General features: G+C 41.8%; 1 protein-coding gene across 1 annotated transcript in view; it reads left to right on the plus strand.

Moving 5' to 3' along the window:
* dnk (deoxynucleoside kinase) overlaps positions 1 to 15,351 on the plus strand; it is a 63,064-nt gene extending 47,713 nt beyond the window's left edge. Inside the window, exons 7-9 of the mRNA XM_075670134.1 lie at positions 2,303 to 2,382; positions 7,805 to 7,885; positions 14,620 to 15,351. Coding sequence (XP_075526249.1) covers positions 2,303 to 2,382; positions 7,805 to 7,885; positions 14,620 to 14,736 — 278 coding nt within the window. The 3' untranslated portion in view covers positions 14,737 to 15,351. The remainder of the gene's footprint in view (positions 1 to 2,302; positions 2,383 to 7,804; positions 7,886 to 14,619) is intronic.
* The last annotated feature ends 6,146 nt before the right edge of the window (positions 15,352 to 21,497 follow it).

The raw sequence follows: 21,497 nt of genomic DNA on the forward strand, positions 1-21,497 counted from the left end.
TTCTCTCAGCCTACACCTGAAAATTCTAGCCTGGATTAAATGCTTCCTCACCGACCGCCTTCAGTATACCGTTATAGGTGGATGTTCTTCAGCCTCAAGCAAGGTATTTCCTGGAGTACCACAAGGATCAGTCCTTGGTCCCCTTCTCTTTCTCATCTACATTAATGACCTCCCTTGTGGTATTTCATCATCTATACGCCTCTTTGCGGATGACTGTGTCCTATATCATCGAATTTCTACCGAGTCTGACCAGGCCCTTCTTCAGAATGACCTGCATTTAATAGATAACTGGTGTACCAAATGGTTGATGCAGCTTAACATTTCTAAATGCAAATTTATTCAAATTTCCCGCAAGCACACTAACATCACCCATGAGTACTCATTACGCACAGTCAACATTTCGCAAGTACAAATGTATCGCTACCTTGGTGTCCTAATCGCTAGCTATCTCAACTGGTCGGAACACATCACGAAACTGATCGCCGACAGCTCTAAAACACTAGGCTTCATCAGAAGAACATTATCGTTGTCACCCACTTCCGTCCGTAAACTGGCATACAAAACTTTTGTTTGAACAAAACTTGAATATGCTTCCGCGATTTGGTGTCCACATAAAACATATCTAATCAATGCAATAGGATCGGTCCAGAACCATGCTGCTCGATTCATATCTTCAATATATGACTACAAAACTAGTATCAGTAGTATTAAGTCATTGCTCAATTTACCCACATTAGTCTATCGACGCAAGATAGCACGTCTATGCTTATTCCACAAGTTGTACTACCATTTTCAACATCTGCGCGAATCACTTCTTCTACCACCAGCACATTGGTCACGACGCCTGTTCAATTCACTTAGTTTACAGCGCCTGTCGGGATCAACTTCTGCCTTCAATAAATCATTTTTACCTACAGCAATCCAGGAATGGAATGCACTCCCAGATGCAATTGCCAGGGAGCATGATCCTGAAGAATTTAAAGAGCGGTTGCTTTCACATTTTGGAAACTACAATTGAACGATTTCTCTTTTCATTCCAAGTGTTGTTGCATTTGAAGTCGCCTGTACTCCTATTTTGTTTTGCTGCATTACTTAACCTGCATTATTTCAATTCATTCTTGATGTAACATCTTTGACTTATGTATGGCTATGACCCCCCCCCCCCCCTATGTAATACCCTGTAAAGGGTCCTTAAGGGTGCAATAAATGATGATGATGATGATGATGACCGCAGTTGAAGCTTGTATCCACTGTAGCTGTGGCCCGACCAAGCCAAGCTGCTAGCCAAAATGCATCTGCACATCTGGGATGTGTAATTTAATTGTAATTGGAGTTTTTTTCCTCCATGCATTTCAAGTTGCACTTAGTTGCCAAAGGATTTTTTGGACTCGAAGGGGGTCATACTCAGACCCAACTCCGCTGCGAAGGCTGTCAGTCTAGCCCATGCATGCGATCTCACCCTCATTTGCCGATGAGGTCTGCTGGTAGGACCATATTCATGGAAAGCTTCCAGCTACGGCTTGTTATTAGCTACACCATTAGCACATTTTTGTTGCAGTCCAGTAGGCCACTATGTATGCCATTAGGCCTCACTAGTGCCGCTTGCATGGAAGTTGGCTGTCAAAGTTGCGGTTTTGTGCCAAGTTGATGTGGCAGTGAATTTTTCTACAGCCACCATATTTGCACCATGGCATGGGGGATCGGGTCCGAAAATTTGATCAGCATATGAAATTTCAGTTTCTTTTATACATTGGTTCTATGGGCAGGTGGTGGTGCCACAAGTCCAAATACGCAAGTCCAAAAAATACTGTTTTATCAGTTTCTTACAGCATCTTGAGTAGAATTGCTGTGAAATTAGTTGTTCTTGGATTGCTGTGCTTGAAACTAAATCTGTGACTTTTGGTTGGTTGTCCTATCAGAACAACAACATTACAAAGAAGCATGTTGCTTGATTAACTAAAAAAGTTGCGCTGAAATTGCTCATCATATGTTCCTAAATGACCATGAAATTTCTATCATGCAATAGTACAAATGTCTTTGAAATTCACAACAAGAAAAACAAGACTGTTGACTTGTTGACTGGCCTGCAGGACATAATAAATTTTTCGTTTAGAGATGAGGGGGTGAGAGTGGGGGCTAACTTACTGCACCTTGAGGTTCGTATATTACGAGCTTTCGCCTAAATTTTGTTCTCCATGATGAGACAAAACCTGGGAGGGGCTCTTGCTTTGTGTAGTAAGCAGAGTGTGAATGCAAGAGAGAAGAGAAAAAAAAAAGTCATTATTTTTTTTTCATTACACAGTCTACTTGAGAACAAGGCCAGAAGTTGCAATGGCCAGGATCCAGAAACGAAAACGCCCTGAGGAGGACCAACTTCCTTTTGTATGTATTATAAATTTTAATTATCTATGGAATAGTAACGGTAATAAGCAGTGAAATTCATTTGTTGAAAGAAAAAATTGTGTGGTATATTTAGTTAGCTGCAAGAAAGAGTTAACTTCCACGGTAGTAAGGGCCAAGACATTTGGCCTGTGTCTCATTGCAACAGTGTTGTGCTTTAGGACTAACAATAGAAGCATTGATGTCACAGGAACCTTTTAGATGAGCTTAGGAGTTCATTACAATGTTGACTTCTTAAAAGTGATGCTAGGTGGGACAAAGAAAGACACACAGACAGAACTAGAGATGATGAGTCCCTATTTTTCGTATCACCCTGTGTTATACTATCACCATTCACAGCAAATCAGACTTACTTGCCAAAGTATTTCACTGTTGACCACCCAAGTTGATATTGTTAGTCTTACATTGTTGAATACAGATTAGCTATAGGTGATGTAAGCTGAGGACATCTGAATATGTAATACTGTAAACAGTGTATAGAATATGTAGTACTGTAAACAGTTCAATAGAATACCCTAAACAGTGAGCCAACAAAGCCTTAGAATAAGCCTCCGTTTGATCTCAGTCTGAGGAAAGAGCCAAAACCGATTTCTCATAATAGCACAAGCATAGTTAGATTGGGGTATGTGTAGCTGTACAACCACCACAGAATGGGGCAACCCCCCTTTTTTTCTGTCTGTTAACCCCTTAATTTCCCGTCCTCTTGTCGCTTCCTTTTTTAAATGACACTAAAAATTTGTCAACAGCATTATTATTGTTACTATTATTTAAAAAAATAATTAAATTATGGGGTTTTATGTGCCAAAACCACGACCTGATTATGAGGCATGCTGTAATGGGGAACTCCGGAAATTTGGACCACTTGGGGTTCTTTAATGTGCACTTAAATCTAAGTAAATCAGTGTTTTTGATTATTAATATTACTACTACTACTACTACTACTACTACTACTACTACTACTACTACTACTACTACTATGCCATTGCCACTTAATGAACTCAGTGGGTACACTGCTGGCTACATTCCCCCATTAGCATAAAGCATATGATAATTGCCCAAGCATGGTGAGTAAAATGCACATGTGCAGTGTTCCCAGGATAGTGGCACTGTGCATTTGTTTCACAATCACCTTTTCAGTTGGGTAATTCGACTCTGCTCTTTCTCTGTCCCTATGTGATGTGACATGCTGTGCTTGTGCCTCCCTTCTTCTCTCATTCCCTTCTTCCGTTTCTCTTTAAGCCAGTGGGCATGCATGGTGTCCTTTCAAGAGGCAATGGTCAGCCTGTTTTTCTTTCTTTGATTTTTGTAAGTTTTTGTGTAATAATAATAATAATAATAACAACAAAACATTTATTATAGCAACCGTGCAGCACCTAGAGATGGCGTGGCAGCACATTGCATCACTGCCACCAACAGCCAGTTCGGTGTTATGTTGTGTGCTGCTGCGTGTGGCTCGTTTTTGAGACGATGTGCTTGTTGCCTTCACAGACCATGCATTTTCCCACACGTGCTCATGACTGTTGCATTCGGAATCAGTAGGTACACTGTGTTAACGTGGCATAGAACTCAAGAGCTGAAAATAATTAAAACAAACACAAATTGGGCAAAATATATTGTGTTACGTGCTGTAATGTTCACATCTGTGGGTCAGTTGGCTGCTTCAAAATCATCTTAATGTCTTTTTAAAGCGGTCAGTAGATGCTAGTGATCAGGTTATATGTTGTCGGTTTTAGATGAAACAGGACTGAGATAGATTCGAAACGTGAACACCCGTGTACGAAGCTATATACTATAGCTAGTGCATGTTGGCACAGCATTGAAATGGGCTAGCAAAGCAAGTGTGCATATCACAATGCTTGTGAGATGCACAGTACATAGCATCAACATTAACATGGGCACAGCTACTAAACAAGCGTAAATTAATGTCTGTTGGCTCTGCCAACACAGTTTTACCCACTGTTTATACATACTGCATGCCTACTACTAGCTACAGTGGTCGTACATATCATGTACACAACAAACGAATGAGTATGCCTCTGTTGAACAGGCTTTCTTAGCTGCAATTGTTTATGACTGAATGCAAACTGTAGATGTTATTTCATCCGCATGTGGATCAAATGCCCCAGTATACATTGTAATCAGTTGTAGCAGATGATGACAAGTGAGCATAACACTTTCATAATATAAGTGATAACTTAAAATTACAAATTTTAAGTAACTGTTGGCGCTTTGGTATTCTCTATTCAAAGCACTCTCTGCGACAACTCCAGCAGATAATGTTAAAAGAACTGACAAATAATTTTCATGGTAGCCATTTTTTTAGTCTAATGGAAAGCTTGCCTGTTAGAGTGTCTAATCATGAAGCAGTAACGCAGAAAACGCTGTGAAACATTTTTTATCAGAATTTTTCAATCTGCAGTGGGGATATAGTCGTTAACTGGAAGCATGCTGAAAATGGCGATAGGTGAGCACGATAGTGATTATTCGCGGGCTTTAGTGGGAGGCATATGACAAGTGCAGCCACTGTAGCTGTGAGAAAGTATTATTTTATCAAGTCGATGTTCCTGTGATTCATGTTTTCCAAAGTGTTCTAAAGTATTACTTCGATAATAGCTACGCATTTTTGTGGTTTCCTGATGAACTGCGTTGGTATTTAACCAGTCAAAATGAAACCAATCGGATCGAAAACGAAACGACGCTTTTACACGTGATACACAGTTCAGCGTATTGCCATAGCCATTCATGCACTTTTGATTTCTGAAGCATAGAATAAAGTGCAAGTGTCTAATAATATACAAACTGCAATTTTAAGGAATAATTATGCTGTACCTAATAACAGTCGACTTACGTACAGTAATCTCAGAAACTACATCCGAAGTACAACGATTTCACTGCCAGACCTTGCAACTTATTGGTTTTTGAGACTTTCTTTGCCAATTTAAAATTATAATTCCTACTTAAATCGTGAACAGAGTGCTGGATTCTGTCACTGTAAATCATCTTCATTTCATTTCTATTAACATCTAGCAACACCTATGGCCAGTTCTCAGTCCCTTTAAGTAAAAGGGGGTTACAAATTACAAGCGCTTATTTGTTCACCTTCTTTGTGTTCTGGTGCTTCTCGAAAGATTTTCGTAGCAGTTCTCTGAGCAATGAACTTTTCCAGGTGCAATCTCAATGCTGCATCTTTAAGGGTCCTTAGATATAGCATGTGGATGTACGTAAACATATATTGAAGTATCTATTTTTCTTTATGTTTACAATGATCTAATTTATTCTGTTGTCAAAGCTTAACATGTGTAATAGAGAAAGCAGAAATCGCTACTTCAGGACCCATTCATAATCATTTAAATGGAAGATTGAGTTGCAAGGAACATAGCACTGCAGAGCAGGCTCTATCTGAAAATAAAGTCTGGCGCAAACAATCTCGCTTAGTCATTCTTCATTTGTCATAGTTACAGGAATAGTGGCATTGTACTATTTAGGATCCAACTGTGACAATTATTTGCACATTTTGTGCAAAATTTTTCTCAGAGCTTTGTTTACAGTAAGTGTGCTGCTCTCACTTGCCGTCATCTGCTGCAGCTTGCATGCTAGTCATCTCGATGGCGTTCTGCCAAGGCTGCACCCCCATCACATTGCACACCCACCACATTGCACACTCCCTATAGTGCCTAGGAACAGCTATGAAGCCATGGTACTGGTGCACTTTAAAACTATAATACACAAAACACAATGTACAGAAAAGATGAATGTGGTAGTGAAAACAGTATGAGATAGAGGAACAAACAGGAGAAACAATAAACTAGGAGGCAAGCATGAAATCAAGCTAATCATACAACATGTTACCTACACTTATACCGAACACAGCAAATGAACACTGAAATATGTCAATATAGGCAGAAGATGAAGAAAATGCAAAATGCTGCCTGGTAGATTTTTCTAGTATGCAAAAGTTTACATGATTGAAAAGCTTCGAGTAACAGTGCCATGAGCCACCTTAAAGAGGAACAAAAGGTCTGACATAATACATCTTGACTTTAGAGATGCAAATTGAAGTACACGTGAAAGTGCTGAGTTATGGTCAGCAGAATGGCTAAGGCGGCACTTGAAAGTGGATATAAATTTATGCTGGATGTGCTCTATAATGTCAAAATACTACAGAGGCATACTCTAGTGGTGGAAGGCACATAGTAGTATACAGCTTCAGAAAGGCAGCAGGAAAGTAGAAGTCATCCGATACTAATAATTATAATATGTGACCCCTCATCTTCTACCTCATCTGCCTTCATACATCCCCCACCCCTCCCCTCCACTATGTGAAGTAGCAGGCCAGAGATGTGTCCTTCAGGCAGACGTCTCTGCCTTTCCACCATTAAATAAAGTTTCCCTCTCTTTTTTTGTCCAACACTTGGCTCAGAGTTTCCTACACATGATGCAGCAACAGTTTGCTACAAAGAGACTTCCTTCATGCATATAACATGCGTTAAATTTGCCTGCACCACTGCAAACCAGTTCACTGCGTGGCATGGGACGTTAAGAAATTGTGCCGCTCAACTTCAGCGGTGCAGGCACAACGCAACACTCGAAAAGAATGCCGAGGTGCACATTTAGTACTGGAGTTACATTTTGTTTGCCTAATGTGTGCCATCCTAGTTGCTTTGAGAGGTTCTGAGATGCAGGTATAGTCAGCTTCTGAGGTGTAAACACACCACACACTGTGTAGGCACAGCAGACGCGGGTAAACAGGGTTTTAATGGCGCTTACATCCGTGTGCTGTGTCCTCTGTTACGCTGGTGCTTCGCAGCTGCATGTCATCACCAAACTGGCACCATGAGTAGGGAGAGCGCAGAAAGATCGTGTACCAGCCCTGCACCTTTCCTTCACCTTTTGAAATGAACGGCATGTTTCAGAAGGCACCATTGCTGCGTTGCTCGAATGAATGGCAGGGTGCAGTGCCTCGTGAACCAGTTCGGGTGGTGGACATAAATTGAACAGCCCTATATTTTATTTTTAAATGACACATGCACACACACACACACACACACACACACCCACAAAGAGAAATTTTATGCCCAAGAATAAGATTAGGGGGAAAAAAGGCATTCAGTAAGCAATAAAAGCTGCATAGAAAAGAAAAGTTCTAGTGTCTGCCGTGCTATAACCTCGTCTGCTCTCTTGTGGCCTGGTGGCGATTGTTGGAACCAGGCACGACGATCAGTGCCCTGCGCACTTTCGGCTGATACAAAGGCATTAGACTGTATAGGAGGCAATGATTTGGTTTTGTGCTTGACCTCACAAGTGTGAGACACTATGTGCTCAATATCGGTGGTATGCAGCATAGCAGAACTATTGAGTGTAATGATCCATCAGTTAAGTAAATCAATTCTTATGCTTTTGTCAGGATTGGCTTTGTCAAGTTCATAACCTTCATGAAGATTGGCTACTTGGTCGCTCAAAGTTTCCACTGCCACCTAAGGTCTTGGTGAGTATGCTAAAACCTTATCCAGATGTCATAGCTCACAGTAACTGAACAAGATTTACAGAATACAGGTGAAGTGTGCTTCAATTGATTTTCTTTCCCAGAAAAGAAAAGTAAAACGCACTTTATTGTATTGTGAATGTGCACTTTGGCTGCTTGTAATCATGTCATGCTGAACATAGGCATGTTCACCGTTCATGGCAAATTCAGCTGGTCGTGGCCTCTAAAATCTATTGGCGTGCACCGCCTCATTTCAGAGGTCATAACTGGCGAGTGCAGTGTCGGCGTAGTGCCTCGTGCGTTTGTATCTACACATTCTACACCAGATATAGTTCTGTATCCCGAGCATGCATTGCGTCAGCGCCTGATTTGGTGTTTTTGTTTTGGTTAATTATCCCTGCCTTTGGGGGGGGGGGGTAGCACGGGAGGAAACACTGGCCAGTTGCCTCCGTTCCCCCCCCCCCCTTTCAAAAAAAAAAAATGTGTGTACCAGCATGTTACCTGCCCAGCCACCACCCCATACCCGTCCGTGCGTGCACCCCCTCCCAGAAAAAAATTTGTGATTGTGCCACTGTCGCCACATGTGGAAATAAATTGATAAGCATGAATAATGGTATAGTACTAAATGCAAAACTCTCTCGCCGTCGTGTTCAGTACAAAGTCCAAGTGCCATAAGATCATATTGCGTCCCATGCATCATATGCTGTGGGTGCAAGGGAAAGCATGCAAGGGTGAACCGAGAAGGATGGTACTTCATGCGTGCCATCTTTCCACATACGCATGGAGGGCAAGGGTAGGTGAGCGTGTGTCTCCTCCTCCGAGGCTGTTAGTGCAGCACGCCTTATTTTAGAGCTAATCTGCAGTGGATGCAGACACTGGGCGAGCCGAGATCGCTGGTAGCTTCGCGTGTGCTTTCTTCTCGATGCTTTCTTCTCGCGCATTTCGTCCTGGAGGTTGCGTAATCTCAAATTTTGAAGACGCATTGAAGCAATAGGCAGGCAAAGTGATCATTCCCCTCTGCCTCCGCTCTTCACCATGCCAGCATTGTGGCAGCAAGTGTGCAAGTTCATCAAGTGATATCTGTTTATACTTGCCTTTGTGCATGTACCACCATGCTTGTTAGTTTAATTAGTAAGCAAACATTTACTGCAATTTATATGGCCTATAAAACTATGAACCTTCATGTTGTTGTCAATACTTCAACTGCGGCATTTTACTCATAGAACCAATACTAAAAAGAGTGCATAATGGTGACCGAAATTTCGGGCACCATACTGCATCTGGATCTATTCCTTGGCCATGACGAGTGTGCGCTATGTTGCAAATTTATAACAAGCATTGCAGCTGTGAACAACAGGTTAACACCCATCACCGATTTTAATGCGAAGCTTTCTTTGTCAAGTCCCACGAGTTGATGCCACATTAGTCAAACTGTATGAAAGGCGTCGTCCCCATTACAGACATCAGCCATAGCATCGGAGTGGACACAAAAGCTTCTCGGGCTTCGCTTCATACTGCTGATGTAAATATATTGCCAACACAGCATAGAACTGTATCTTTGGTCACCAACCCTACAAAACTACATTTTTTTGTCTCATTAAAATTCTTTTTTTTTATTGCCTGATAATGAGAAAAACTTTACAGCCCCTACCATGTAAGAAAAATTTGTCAGCAATTGTCCTTATTTACATGAGAGGTTGAATTTCAGTATAATGAATTTTCAGTATAGCCAAGTAAAGCGCTGATTTTACCGACATTGTTATACCGAGGTTTAACTGTATAAATACTTGGGGGTAAAAGAGTAATATAACATGACATCATCAAATACCACTACAGTCGACGACCGCAAGATGCAGAAAAATTCCAAACACATGCTGATTCATTTGGCAGCATTTGCCCTAACATTCCCCCAAATCAAACAAGCGCCCAGTTTCTCTATATCTGAAGCAGAAGATTAACATCTAGATAACGTTACAGCTCCTGAGAAAAGTCGAAATCTAATGCATACTCGATAATTTAGCATGAAAAATGTGCAAGGGTCTATTATGTGGCCAGCTTCTTAAAGTCAACTTTGGTGCGTGATTTTTAAAGTTAACTTCGTCGCAAGACATTCCTGTTATGCGGCAAAGCATACGGAGGGCCACGAAGGTGGTTTTGGTTTTATACCCGATTGCGCCGCATGGGCAGTTTTCAGCCCAATTTTCTTGAAACAAAAAAGGCGTGCTCTAAAATTGGATAAATACCATACTGAGACAATGTGTGTTAGGGCTATTGCTTGAAAAGCTTGCTAGGGCAGTCCAAAAAATGGGAGTTTTAACTTTTTCATTACCACGAGAAAATGGTAGTTTTTTATAGGTCTTGGAAAAAAATTATTTGCCACTACAAATAATATCCCAGCACACATTGTAGCATAGTACATTGTGCCTTATGAAATGCCCTTTCCAGAAACATATGTTGCCAAACAAAAAAATTCTAGTGCGCAGTTTTCGCTGCCAGTTGATAAAAACAATAAAAAAACATTATAGTTACAAAAACATTAATATCAAAAGAAATCCAGAATATGCAGAATGCTCAGTACACTGCCATTCTTTGGATACAAAAAAGAAACTAAGACCAGTTCATCGCTCATGCCATGCGGTGAAGCAGTTCCTGGATTTTGTGAAGCATAAATGGACTTTTCCCACAAAACGTCCGGTTTTTGTTCAACTCTGCGGTCCTCGTAACATGTTTTGCAGTTCCACCATTTCGACATCTCCTGAGGATCATCCGATGAGAAGTCCAAGGAACGTACTTCACCAGTTCACCTAGAGTCATGAACATCTTCCAGGACCGATCGCTCTCAGCGTAGCTGGGCAACTACAAGATTGTGCATCCAAGCATATCTATTTGCATTTTTGCAGATTGTCTTTATCACCTCTGCAGAGAAGAAAAGTGCAAACAAATTCCACGCTGCTGTAAACTGTCTTGCACTGATCCGTAGTGCTGGGCCAAGATGTGCTACGGGTGGCCTTCTTGGCATGAACGAAAGTTTCTTTGCTGCCAACGGCAGCACATTATAACCAAGCGAAGTATGCACCCTGAAGATAATCAGTAAACCTCTCAGGTCGTGCAGAAAGATCGGCAGATAAGTGCGCATAAGCAAGGAGACCGCTCACAGCCGTAAAGAAAACTCTCCGGTGAACAGCTGCGGATGTCCCATGCTTACTCAAAACATTGTCGGCGTCAGAGCTTGAATGTGCTTTGCTGTCATCTTCGGAATCATAACTCGAGTCCTCATCACTAAATTCAAATGTGGGTGCAGCACTGTTTTGAGCACGACGCTTTTCTTGCGACCAACCGCGCGGGACGACGCCGTGGGAGCGACTTTTGATAACCGCGCCGTGACACGAGCAGCGCCCCTTGCCAGAATTTTACGAGACAAGCAAAACCTAAACTCTTGGAAACTGGTTGAAAATGCCAGGCCCACATGTTCGACATTCGGCGGACCTTCAGGAATACACTTTGGCAGAATAAAATGACTCGTACTCCAAACCAAAGCTCACTAGTGGACAGCTGGCATAATTTTCGGTTGGTTATCACCATTCGGCACTGTCGGACAGCAAATCCAGCGATATAATTTAATTCTTGCCTTCATCATCATCGTCATAATCACCCATATTATGTCCACTGCAAGACGAAGGCCTCTCCCTGTGATCTCCCATTACCCCTATCCCGCGCCAACCGATTCCAACTAGCGCCCGCGAATTTCTTAATTTCATTGCCCCACCTAGTCTTCTGTCATCCTTGACTACACTTCCCTTCTCTTGGTACCCACTCTGTAACTCTAATGGTCCAGCAGTTATCTGACCTGCGCATTACATGACCTGCCCAGCTCCATTTTTTTCTCTTAATGACAATTAGAATATCGGCTATACCCGTTTGCTCTCTGATTGAAACCACTTTCCTTCTGTATCTTAACGTTATGCCTAGCATTCTTCATTCCATCGCTCTTTGCGCGGTCCTCAACTTGGTCTCAAGCTTCTTTGTCAATCTCCAAGTCTCTGCCCTATATGTCAGCACTGGTAAAATGCACTGATTATACACATTCCTTTTCAATGATAATGGTAAGCTTCCATGCAGTCAGGAGCTGACAATGTCTGCCGTATGTGATCCAACCCATTTTTATTCTTCTGTGAATTTCCTTCTCATGATTAAGGTTCCCTGTGATTAGTTGACCTATAGGTAAACGTACTCCTTCCTACTTTTCTGGTATAGAATTAGGGTAGCTGTGGAATCTCTAGATATTTATGTAAGCTGTTTGTACTCCTTGATTACGTAATAGGGAGAGGGATACTCTACAATGGATGTGATCCATTGTATAGTATCCCTTCCTGAAACCTGCTTGATTGACTAAAGGCCAGTGTTGAACTTATTTTAGCAGTCGATAGACACTTCGTGTAGAGAGTCGCCAGTTTTCTAAGCATTCTGTCTCCTCCATCTTTGATTAAATCGACTGTTATTCCATCTTCTCCTGCCGCGCTTCCTCGTTTCATGTCTTGCAAGGCCCTTCCGACCTCATCTCTAGTTATAGGAGGAGTTTCTCTATACTGTTCATTACTGTTTCTAATTGAGGTATCCTGACTCCTCTGGGTACTGTACAGGTCAGTATAGAATTCTTCCGCTACTTTTACTATATCTTCCAGATTGCTGATGATATTACCCTGCTTATATCTTTTAGTGCATACATCTTGGTTTGTCCTATGCCAAGTTCCTTTCTCACTGATTTCAGGCTGCATCCATTTTTTACAGCTTCTTCAGTCTTTCTCACGTTACAGCTTCGAATATCACTAATTTTCACCTTGTTGATCAGTTTTGACAGTTCCGCGTATTCTATCTTATCTCTTGAGTTGGACACTTTCATTTTTTCGTTTCTTTGTTAGGTCCTTTGTTACTTGGGAGAGCTTGCCTACTGGTTGCCTTGGTGCGTTGCCTCCCACTTCAATTGCTACCTCTGAAGCCAGCCTAGTAACGGTTTCATTAATTACCTCTCTGTCATCTTCATCTCTCTGTTCTAAGGCTGCATATTTTTTTGCAAGCAGCAGTCTGAATTTGTCTGCTTTTACCCTTACTGCCTCTAGGTTGACCTGTTTCTTCTTGACCAATTTTACTCTTTCTGTCTTCAAATTGAGGTGAATCCTAGCTTTCACTAACCTATGAACACTGCACTTTACCCTACCTATCACTTCTACATCCTACACTATGCTGGGATCAGCAGAAAGTATGAAACCAATCACATTTCTTGTTTCACCATGAGGGCTTTTCCAGATCCACTTTTTGTTTCTACGCTTCTTGATAAAAGTGTCCATTATTCTTAGCTTATTCCTTTCTGCGAATTCTACCAGCATCTCTCCTCTAGCGTTCCTAGAATCCACGTAGTAGTTGCCAATTGCTTGTTCACCAGCCTGCTTTTTCCCCACTTTCACATTGAAGTCGTCCATTACTACAGTATACTGAATTTGCACTTATCTCATCGCTAATTCAACATCTTCATAAAACTGATCTACTTCCTCATCATCGTGACTGGATGTAGGAGTGTTGGCTTTTACTACCTTTAATCTATACCTTTCATTAAATTTGATTACGACTACTGCTACCCTCTCATTAATGCTGTAGAATTCGTCAATGTTGCCCACTATGTCCTTACGGATTAGTTATCCTACCCCCTATTGCTTCTTATCTTGGAGACCCCTATAGCAGAGGACCTGGCCGTTAGTCAGCAATGTATAAGCCTCACCATTTCTTCTAATCTCTCCACCTTGCGGGTTTCCGCAGAACTACTACGTCGAACAATTAAGGTTCATTGACTTGAACGCACTGCAAACTGCCATAAAGCAGTGGTTTGATTAGTAAGATTAAAGGTGGTGCTTTTTACAATGCATAGCAAGCGTTCCAGGCAAATTGGTGAAGTACACAAGTGTGAGGTGGGATTATGTTGAAAAATTTTATTTTTTTGCAACCTTCTGGTAGTTTTCTTATGCAAGTTACAATACTTACTGATTGCCCCTCGTACCTTTCAATGACAGCAGTAGCCTTCATTGCATCTAACTACTATCACTGACTTACGTGCAGTGATTGAATGCACTTTCTTATGTGCTCATCTCAAAATTGTCAACTAGTGGTGTGCAATGTTTGCAGCTCCCAATTTCTGTATTTTTATACTTACAGAAGTTCTCAACATAATCAGCTGTGCAACATCTTTTTTTCTCTAAACTTGAGAAGTTCAACATTTTACTTGCAAAACAAGCTTTGTTTTCAGGATAACCTTTTCTTGTGCTAGTTGGTTGAAACTGTCTGATGCCATTGTACTCATCTAAGGGAGTAAGCAAAGGAACTACTGCATGTGAAGTTTTGGAAGCCTTTCATATCGGGAAAAGAGGCTCATAATGCATCACGATACTTCTGTGTTTATTTATAAGCGAGATTCGTTTGCTCTTTTTTTTTATTTGCAGTAGTTAACCACTGTGCCTGCACATTTTATTGTACATTTTCTTCTGGCTTCCGGGAGGCTAATGAATCAGTTGTAAGTGTAGTGCCCGTGGTGCCCAGTCTTCTGTTCTTTGTGTCTTGTTTCATTTGTGTTACAATGGCTTCATGAAGCTTTGTTTTGTCTCAAATGATTGCTTCCTAATGCAGTTTCTAATCAATTTCCTCATTTTTTTTAATTATGTGTTTATTGCTAAGTGCTTTGTTGTGTGCAGGTGATAGACGCTAACCAGGACTCCATTGACATCCAGCAAGAGTTTGCACAGAACTTGCCCGACATTCTGGGCCAGCGCCACTTATGTCATGCCCCGTCAACTCAACACCCTGTGTGATGTACCGCATTCATTGATTTCAGGGGCCCTATAATGCAAAACTAGTCCAATCTGTTTTTATTCCCAATCTGCTATTAGCCCTCCCTGATGGGTCAAAATTGTTCGGATCGAGCCCATATGGGTGGGTATCACACCCATATGGGCAGAGCCCAAGCCATTTTGACCTATTATGAAGGGCTAAAGGCAAATTTGAAAAATAAAAATAGATAGAGATGTAATAGTTTTATGTTATACCGACCCAGGTTAGCCAAGTTACCCAGGCAGGTTTAGTCTGGCATCTGCTGTTATGTTGCATTTTGCGCTGTGCGTTTGTCTGTTAGGATGATCAAGGTGGGCAAATGCATGTCAAAATTATGTTGTAGATGGAACACAACAAAGTTTAATTTGGTAGCCAGCATATGATGGTTTGTGTTAGCAACTTAATTTTGCAAGCAGCAGTCTACTTCCCCCATTCCTACTTTGTGGTATTTTGCTGTATACTGTGACAGGAGAGCATAACAATACATGGTCCATTAGTTTTCTGCTCATCATTAATTTGGAAGTATTTCTTTCAGCACTATTTAAAATTGTGCTGTAAAACAGTGTTTCATGCCGCATAAATATCATCACAGAACAGGGGCTTTGTACTGAATTATGACTCACTGCATACTATGACATCTGAGCCATGTGCCTCACTGCACAAGGCTCAGATGTCATGCCACCGTGTCACTGTGTTGTGTTACTGTGTTCAGTCTAGTGTAACTTGTGTAAGTATATACCTATTCCCTATCTATTCGGCATTCTTAGCATCAAAGGAGGAAAACAAAAATGTTCTCATAATATGTATAAGCAGACTTTCCTGAAGTCGACCTCTCCTTCTTCACACCATGGTTTTTGATAAGGGGAAGTGGCTTATACTTATTTTAGTGTAATACAGTACCAGCACCTAATCTTTATAGAGTTGCTTTTAGATAATTTGGTTCGAAATTCTGACTGCAGGTGCAATTTCTTTTGGCAGTATATGTACACACAAAGCTAATCTTTTATGCCTTGTTCTGCAATCATTCACTACCTAGTCTAAATTCACTAAGGTAATGCTTTGTGCTTTATTCCATGGCTATTAGATGCCACTATTTCTTAGTACAAGGTTTGCTGTTGTTGATGCATAACCTAACCTGTGCATCTAGGTAAGGCATGAACATTTAGTGCAGAAAGTTAGTCAGATGTGTTGGTACTGCAAGTTTTGTTTAGTGTATATATAGTGTATCATTATACCTGCATTAACTGAACGGCTGGAACGCTTTGAATGGTCCTGTGTGAGATTATGGCATAATGTTTTCCTTAGATACGCTCCTGCAGTGTATATAGTTGAGCTATGTTGTAGAAAAATTTGGGAGTTGTTTATGGCGCTATACAGAAACAATGTCAAAACAGCAACTAATGTGAACCATTAATCAAATTCAAAGTTGTATGTGTGTACTAGAATGACAGCTATATTGGTTGCAATTACACTTGCTTTCAAAAATGTGCTGCCTTCATTGTGGCCGACATTAAAAGAGGTGTTAACATCCTTTACAAAATGTGTGTGATTCTGGCTTTTGCTAAACTTTATTGCCAAGTATGTATGTTAAAAGGCCTTTCTGAATTTGAAAAAAGCTTTACTCTGCTTTATCCTATGGTATGCTGCATATATTGGCGTTCTGGATTTTATTGTGGTGTGCTATACTTTTAAAGTGTACCTAATAGCATAATGCCATTATTATCAACATAATTTGGATATTGTCAGCTATGTTGCTGAACGGTGCCTACAGTGTTGACGGTGCTTACAGTTATTTTTTAAATGTGTTTTTCATTTCATTGTAGAGTCATATATTCAAAGAAGTGGTAAGTTTTGATGCACTGACTTTTAATGCATTGGCATTAGGAGTGTCAAAGTGGAAAAAAGTGTATGTGTGCATTGGCATTAGGAGTGTCAAAGTGGAAAAAAGTGTATGTGTGTGTGTGTGTATATATATATATTAGAGTGTACTAGAATACGGTTGAGTGGGACGAGTGACTGGAGGCGGCGCAGGCTTTGTGGTGAGGCGCGCGACGACGAAAAATACTATGGTGGCGCTGCATCGAACTGGATAGGGCCGCATCAAGGTCGCACCGTTAGAAACTGCTGGCGATTTTGCTCGGTGGCGTCGTTCGTACTGCTTTGCGCGCTACTGTTTGTGATGAGACCGCCCACTGGTGTTTATAATTGGATATGACATGTATTTATGCCTTAGGAATATGTGCCTTTCTTTCTCTTCTTAATTTCATTGTATTGATTTTTAATGCTGCTTGGTGACTGCGCGTGCATTGTGGCCGCAGTGTCGGCTTTCATTCTACTTGAAGAACAAATATTTTTTTGTTCTTCAAGCGGTATGTATCTCTCGTGTGTATTTTTGCGCATATAGCTTTTCATCAGTAGGTCTTGCGAAGCACAGCTGGAAAAAAAAAACATATATAAAACGTCCTGCTTGCCGCTTCAAACAAATAAAACATATCGGCCCCATTCGGCATCCTGTCCTCAGCTTTACGGGAAGTACTCCGATAGAAAAAGAAAAAAAACGCCAGTGCAACATACCATTCATGTTTCAGTCTTCCTCGCGTAACAGAACACAGAGTAATTGGCACAGTTTTTCTTCCTTTTTTTTTCGGCACTCGGGAGCCGGAAACAGTTTTAGGTAGCGATTATATATGCTAATCTTTGGCCCGTAAGCCATGTGAAATTTTATGTGCAGTCCATGCTTAACAACAACAACAACAAAATAGTGCCCTTCCACTCTGTGAAGGATGACCAGCGAAGTTGTGTATGTGGGCCCCTCAATGGCGAACTGCACCTCCGCTGCTGGTCAGCCCGCTATTGTACTATCTTTGGGATCGGCCCAGGTATGGGGAGTGTTTAACGCCTGCGTCACCTCTGCCACAGGTCGGCCTGGCATGGTACATCTTTGGGATTTTTTCTGCATGTGGACGCGATAGTGGGGAAAGTTTGAAGTTTGAAGTTTATTTCCTTTCTCCATTACAGAAAGAGGAAACAAGAGCTAAAGGCCATTCGGCCTGACAGGGGCTCTTGCTCCTAAGTGCGTTCGCCTTACATGATGATCCAATGTACGAAAAAAGCAAATATAACAAGAAACAAGCAACTACGATGTAGAAAATACAAATAAACAAGATAATGTGTACATTATACAATGACTATGTGAAAAAGACATTTATGCTTCAATTTTTGTTTGTGCAATCACATTACAGCGCAGCTTAAGGAATACATATATAGTGCATAAAAAAATTTTAGTGCGAGAGCAATTTATGTGTAAATAATTTGATTGTGTATGAGAAGGTTTTTTATACATTGCTTAAAATTAGGTGCACAGAAATCAATTTTTTGCTCAACAATGTTTAGTAGCCTTGGAATTTGATAGTTTATATCCTGACGTCCGTAGTTGGTGCGCGTGAATGGTACTTTCTTGATTTGATAACGTAAAGGGTATCGAGGAGATGTGGGTATGCAGACAACATGGAGCCTGTGTTTTTTTATATGTAAGAGTAATCTATAATAAAATACTTGATTTGCTCGGATCAGTAAATGTTTGCTGAAGAGATTGTGTGTGGGTAAGTCACGCGGCCTACCATGGATAGTTTTCAAAAATTCGGACTACTCGTTTTTGCAAGCTTAATAACTTATAGTTTTTTGCTGTAGTTGTTCCCCAAATCAAGACACAATAAGTTAGCTTCGAGTAAAAAAGGGCGTAGTATATTGCTTTCTTTAGCCATAAAGGTATTAGATCACCTATTTTATACATACAGCCTGCTACTTGGCTAAGATCATTGCTAAGCTTATTGACATGGTTGTCCCAGGAGAGGTTTGCTTGGAACCATACCCCCAAGAACTTTTGCATTGTTACTTGTTCTAGCCTCTTGCTTGAAATAGAACAGTTATATTAACAGGCAATGGCTTGTTTATCGGTCTAAATATTATATATTTGGTTTTGTTGACATTCCATTGTAGTTTGTTGATGTACAGTCATTCAGATAATAAATTTAAACAATAATTTATTTCTTTTTGTAAGCATTGCAACAAAGAATTTGCAAAGAAAAGATTAGTATCGTCTGCGTACATGATGATATTAGGTGAGGAAGAAATGTTAGGAAGGTCATTGATATAAAGATTAAATAATATAGGACCAAGTATGGATCCCTGTTGCATTGCTAAACTCGAGCTCACGGGTCCAAACGAGGTCGCAGAATTCTATTCATAATTTTTAATTCTGTTTAGGTGCATCTTAAAGAACCCCAGGTGGTGAGAACATAACAGGGTGACTCATAAGCATATTGCCAGATGTAAAATGCTAGAATTTGTTGAATTAAAAAAGGACTAGAAAAAAAGATAAGGTAGCTGCGCCCTTCGGCTTTTTTCTAGGGGTGTAAACGAAAGAAATTATTCTCAAGTCTGATTACTGACAAAAACATGTTACACTTATCTTATATTTCATGCCTTCAATATAATGCCGTTGCCGACTGTACGTCCGCTCAACTAAGCAGCTTCTGCAATATGAACTGCTGCTTTCAGTTATCCAGTGCACTATCATAAGAAAAATACTGAAGCAGTTAAAGGAACGGCATGCCTCACATACACGTAAGCATATTTGTAGATCTGGCGGGTTCATTGAAGAAGATAAGTGTAGTACTACATTGGGCACCCACTTTTACTGGGTTACAGTCTTGCAGACATGGTGAGACTGTCAAAAAAAATGTTTTCCTTGCCTGAATCAAGTTGGCAGATTTACAGGCTGTCCCAAAACAGGGTGTTTATATTGAATGACAGCTAGGAACTTGTTCACCAGAACCAATTAGCACCCGTGCGTTAATATTCTCAGGAACTGGTGCGCCTCAGTGCAACACTCATGACTCTCCAGCAGCACAATCATTCGGAATAAAAGTCCTCACTTGCATCGGCCCCTCACCTTCAAGGCTTCAAAAGTGCTGTTATTCCTTACATTCGAATGCAAACGCCTATTAATCATTTTTAATAATGAATTCTGAAGTCAAATGCTATCTGAATATCAAATGCCATTCGATTAGACTATATTTTTCGACTTCATTTCGTCTGCTTGCACGTTGAAGGAGATCGCCAGACAAGCCACAGAGATTACTTTGGTAAATACTTCCCGGCCACCCCAATTAAGTCTGAGTACATAGGCAATATCTTGTCCCTGACACTGTTGATCATATTAACGTCCTGAGAAAAGGTTTATTGGCGGCTCCTAATGCAAAGGCACAGCAACTGGGAATGGCGAGGCAGCCCGAAGCACCATCCAAACGGACGCCAGCAATCAACAGCGCGAGCTGAGACGAGCCGCGCGTTGGCAATGCGGCTGTGCTGTGAGGCGCGTCTTCTTCTTCACAATCTCCCCCCGTACAAAAAGAGCCATCCTGGCGCCTTAAGAATCAGGAGGCAGACGGTCGTTGTAGGGCTCGAGACGCGAAACGTGGACAATGTCACGTCCACGCCAGCGCAAGTCTTCAGGTGGTGACAGGGGCTCAATGAGAAAATTCACCAGGGATGTTTGCTCCAAGACTTGGTAAGGCCCTTCGAATTTTGGAACGAGTTTCGAGGAAAGCCCCGGCGTTTGAAAAGGGACCAACAACCACACAAGAACGCCTGGAGTGTAGGTGGTTTTTGGAAGTGTGTCGATGCGGTTTTCTTTCTGGCACTGCTGTTGCTCTGCCATAGAGGAGCGCGCTAGCTGGCGGCATTCTGCGGCTTGTCGGGCGTCAGGAGGGTATGGAAGGAGCGTGTCGATGGTATGCGTAGGCTCGCGGCCATACAGGAGGAATAAAGGTGAAAATCCCATAGTGGCCTGGATCGCGGTGTTGTACGCGAACGTGAGGAATGGAAGGATGCGGTCCCGGTTACCATGATCAGATGCCATGTACATAGAGAGCATATCACCAAGTGCGTGGTTAAATCGCTCTGTGAGCCCGTTAGTCTGTGGATGGTATGCCGTGCTTGTTCGATGAATAATATGGAATTCCGAAAGCAAACTTTCGACGACTTTGGAGAGGAAGGCGCGACCTCGATCGCTGAGGAGTTCTCGAGGTGCGCCGTCTCGAAGCACGAAGCGATGTAGGACAAAAGAGGCTAAACCCGCGCTGTAGCACTTGGTAAAGCAGCAGTTTCGGCGTAGCATGTCAAATGGTCAACAGCAACTACAATCCACCGATTGCCGTCTGGTGTCATAGGAAGCGGGCCGTATAGGTCGATGCCGACGCGATCGAAGGGTGTGGCAGTGCACAGGAGCGGCTGCAAGGCACCAGACGGACGTAAAGGCGGCGATTTGCGGCGTTGACAGTCAAGACAGCACCGAACAAACTTGAGTACAAAATTGTACATGCCGCGCCAGTAGTAGCGGTGGCGAAGTCGTTCGTACGTCTTGAAGACTCCGGCGTGGCCACACTGGGGATCGTTGGGGAAAGCGGCACATATTTGAGACCTTAAGCTGTGGGGAACCACCAGAAGCCACCGACGACCTTCAGGAGTGTAATTGTGTTGGTGCAGCAGCTGGTCACGAATGGCAAAATGAACTGCTTGGCGTCGGAGGGTTCGGGATACAGGGATGGTCGATGATCCAGAAAGATAGTCGAAAAGAGAAGCGATCCACGGGTCACGACGTTGTGCGGTGGCAAAGGAGTCCACGTCGAGAGATGACACGGAATGTGCAGAAGTTGTTCCACAGACCGAGTCTGGAGGT

This window comes from Dermacentor variabilis, chromosome 1, assembly GCF_050947875.1.
Source record: "Dermacentor variabilis isolate Ectoservices chromosome 1, ASM5094787v1, whole genome shotgun sequence".
Classification (NCBI taxonomy): domain Eukaryota; kingdom Metazoa; phylum Arthropoda; class Arachnida; order Ixodida; family Ixodidae; genus Dermacentor; species Dermacentor variabilis.